Source organism: Sorghum bicolor, chromosome 9 (assembly GCF_000003195.3).
Source record: "Sorghum bicolor cultivar BTx623 chromosome 9, Sorghum_bicolor_NCBIv3, whole genome shotgun sequence".
NCBI lineage: Eukaryota > Viridiplantae > Streptophyta > Magnoliopsida > Poales > Poaceae > Sorghum > Sorghum bicolor.
In genome coordinates, this window is record NC_012878.2 from 35,674,730 (window position 1) to 35,678,265 (window position 3,536).

Genomic DNA, 3,536 nt, shown 5'->3' on the forward strand with positions numbered 1-3,536 from the left:
CTTCCTCTTGATATGATCTGAAAGTAACCTAGTTTGATTTTGCTAAAACTAACTTACGTCATGATTTTTAGAATGCAAGCACACTTTATGAAATCTACACGCTCAACGAAAGCCGGGTATGTATACCCTATGCCTATAGCACAAATAAATTTTAATTACCCATCGAGATGGGAATTGGATGCGCCACAGCTAGCAGATGGAGGGACGTTGGCGGAGAAAGAAAACATCCGTGCAGCCAAAATAAGAGAAGAGTCTCTTAAGGTTGCGGCGTGGATTGCCGTATGTTTAAAGAATCTCCAACACTTCGAAACAATATGGATTCCATACCACTTCAAGTAAGTTCGATTAATTGTATACTTAACGATTGTTCGGTATATCTTATTTTGATGCAAAGCTACTTATGTGTTTATTTAAAAATGTTGTAGCAATTACTAAATAGTCATAGGCGTCGATGTCGGGATGAACATGGCATGGATTTGTGATTCTGCAGATTTTGACCCTCACACATATAAAGACTTCATGTCAATTCTCAATATGTAAGCAAATTAGTAATCCTAATAACCTTATATGATTCACTTTAATATCGACTTCTGTATACTATAAGTCACATCGATTCTCGTTCAAATAGGGCATTTAGGGCCTATGTCAAGAATCACAAAGGAAGGCATGATCCAGGTCTGGGGAGCCACTTGCGTTTCAAATCTCTATGTTCGGTAAGTGCGACTTAGTTTGGCATAAAATTACTAATTTTTTCAGTACTTATACTTGACTTCTCCATTTGCAAATTGAAACAAAGTTTCCTAAGCAAAGGCCAGGGAGTCTGCATTGTGGATACTATGTATGTGCTTTCATCAGTAACACAAAAGGCTACAGGAGACACCCTGAATTGGTAAGTTTGAATCTCTTAGTGGGTTGTTGTATGAAAACATAGTATTTCTCACTTAGCTTTGCAATCTCTTCTTTACACTAGACCTAAACTTGTCTTTTACGATCTTGTAGTGGAAAGAAGAAAAAGGACTGAAAATGGATGTCTACAGGGATGATGACCTCTTAGAGATTGTCGGTGACCTTTGCAACTTTATAATGGACCATGTAAAGGGATGATGACCATGTTGTTTATTACAAAGGTGATTACCATAACCTATTTTCTGACTTAAGTAGCAATCCTCTTTACCAGCACCTCCGTCAGTGGGATAGGCTATGTCAAGGTCGTTGATTACATGTGAACTTGTTGGAATGGACTGTGATCGATTTGTATCAGTACTTGAAAAATTTCGCACTCTTTTGGATGGATTTGTAATGGACTTGGAAACATTTTGGACTTGAAATGTGTTGGACTATAAATGTGGTGTTGTGTATATGTATGGATCTGTATGTTGTGAATCTGTGATGTTGAGAATCTGATATATATATATATATATATATGCTGTGCTATGTTGTGCTGTCAACTCGATTATTGTAATTTTTATTTTTTTCTCTAAAAAATAACTGTAGGGGCGGTTCTAGATTGAGCCGCCCTTGCAAATGCAGACAATAGGGGCGGCTGAGACACAAGCCGCCCTTACTAATGCTCACTATAAGGACGGCTGGAAGCACCAGCCGCTCTTATAGTGGTCACTAGTAAGGGCGGTAGTTGTTTACAACCGCTCTGTGGCCCACTATAAGGGCGGCTGGTGTTGAACCGCCCTTACAGTGAATTCCACTGTAAGAACGTTTGCATAAGGGCGGCTGGGCCAGCCGATTTAGCCGCCCTTGGTCTCGTAATAATCCCTTTCGAGCTGCGGTTTTGTTCGAATATGAGTGGACCTATTTACTTTCATAAAACAAATTAGGCAAAGTCATGGTGCATAGTCGTCTCCATGCACAATTAATATATGTATGCTTCAGTAGGATTTGATTGCTTGATTATTAATCCCAAAGTCAGAGCAAAACCTAATGGCTTCATGTGCCTTCTGGTCAAGATCACATTTGCCTGGCTCCCTGATCCTGACCTGGGGCCCCCAATAGCAATATCCACCTGTATGTATCTCACTAGTACATATATCTCTCCTACTAGTACCTACTTATTATTACTCATGTATCGCACCTCCCTTTCTCTCTAGTCTCTACGAGTCCAAAGCCAGGCCTTTTTGTACATACATCCTGATCTCGTCCACCCTTTCTAGTTCCATACGCGAAGAAGCTCAATTTTGTGAAACATCGTCATTCTCCCAAGAAGAGCCAGACGACAATGTTGGACAAGGAAGACAGGACGAGGATGCTCCCCAAGAGCTCAAGCCATAAGACGCTCCTGGCCGCCATGGACGAGGAGCGGGCGACTATGACTAACCGGCGTTTCCTCTCCAAGGACACATCCTCCGTCTCCGACCCCTCCTTCCGCGTCTACTACGGCGTCGCCTCCGCGGGCTCCGTGCCGTTCGTGTGGGAGTCCGCGCCGGGCACTCCCAAGAACGCCATCTCGAGCACCACCCTCCCGCCCCTCACCCCGCCGCCGTCCTACTACAACAGCAAAGGCGCTGCCAAGCAGACCAAGTTCACCAAGTCCCAGTCCTCCAAGAAGCTGCTCTCCTCCAAGCCGGCTAGCTTCGTGCAAAGCATCCTCCCCAAGCTGCGCAGGAGCAATACCATGCCGTCGCGGTCACCGTCGTCGGCGCCGCCGTGCAAAGAGAGCGCGCAGGTGCAGTGCACCCGGAGCCGGAGAAACAGGCTTCCCGCGAGCCCCCGGTCGTCCTTCTCGTCCAACTCCAGGGGAGATGACGATGACGATGGTGGTGCGGCGTCGTCGCCGACGTCCACCCTGTGCTTCCGAACGCGGCACTCCGGCGGGGGAACCGGCAGGCTGCACGGGCTTCTAGCGTCCGTGGTCGGAGGAGGGCAAGGTACCGCTGCCTCCTGATTAAATACAAGGTTAATTTGCATCTCTTCCGGTTCTTGGTCACATCTCTAGATCTTGGTGGTGTGCTACTATGGTCTGCAGTGCGCGACTAGTCTTGTGCGCTTACCTTGACCTAATTCGATGAGGGTTTTGAACTTTATTACATGACATGGATATGAACAATATAGTAGCGAGTGTCTAGTGCTTGTAGTAGGATGAACCCAAAATATATAGTTGTTTATTATTTGTTCATGCTGAAGCAAAAAATAATGTGTTTTCTTTTATGTTGCACATTTGCGTCGTGTCTGCTTTATTTGTCCACGCTTTCTATCTAGTCTGTATCACCTTTATGGATGTATACTTGTTATTCAAGATTCAAACACAAACAGGACCATTTGCCACTATTTGTTCTTGCTTGATACTCTATCGGTTCCAAATTATAAATCGATTTGTCTTGTTTAGTACATTGATGTCTATATATATGTATCTAGAAAAATAATAGGTTTTAGATACATAGTAAAATAGATGAACCACAAAAGTCAAAGCGACTTATAATTTGGAATAGAAGGAATATATAATTATTACTGAAATGTTACTCAACATGATTAACTCCAATAGCTATTAATACAAAGCGCATGTTTTGTTTTCTAGATTAACAAAC

The 3,536-nt window shown here is 43.6% G+C and overlaps 1 protein-coding gene across 1 annotated transcript; it reads left to right on the forward strand.

Annotated features, from left to right (window-relative positions):
- Positions 2,044–3,159, forward strand: LOC8061303 (putative protein TPRXL). Its single transcript, XM_002439536.2, has one exon. It carries the CDS (start codon positions 2,231–2,233, stop codon positions 2,894–2,896), a length of 666 nt encoding a protein of 221 aa, XP_002439581.1. The 5' UTR covers positions 2,044–2,230; the 3' UTR covers positions 2,897–3,159.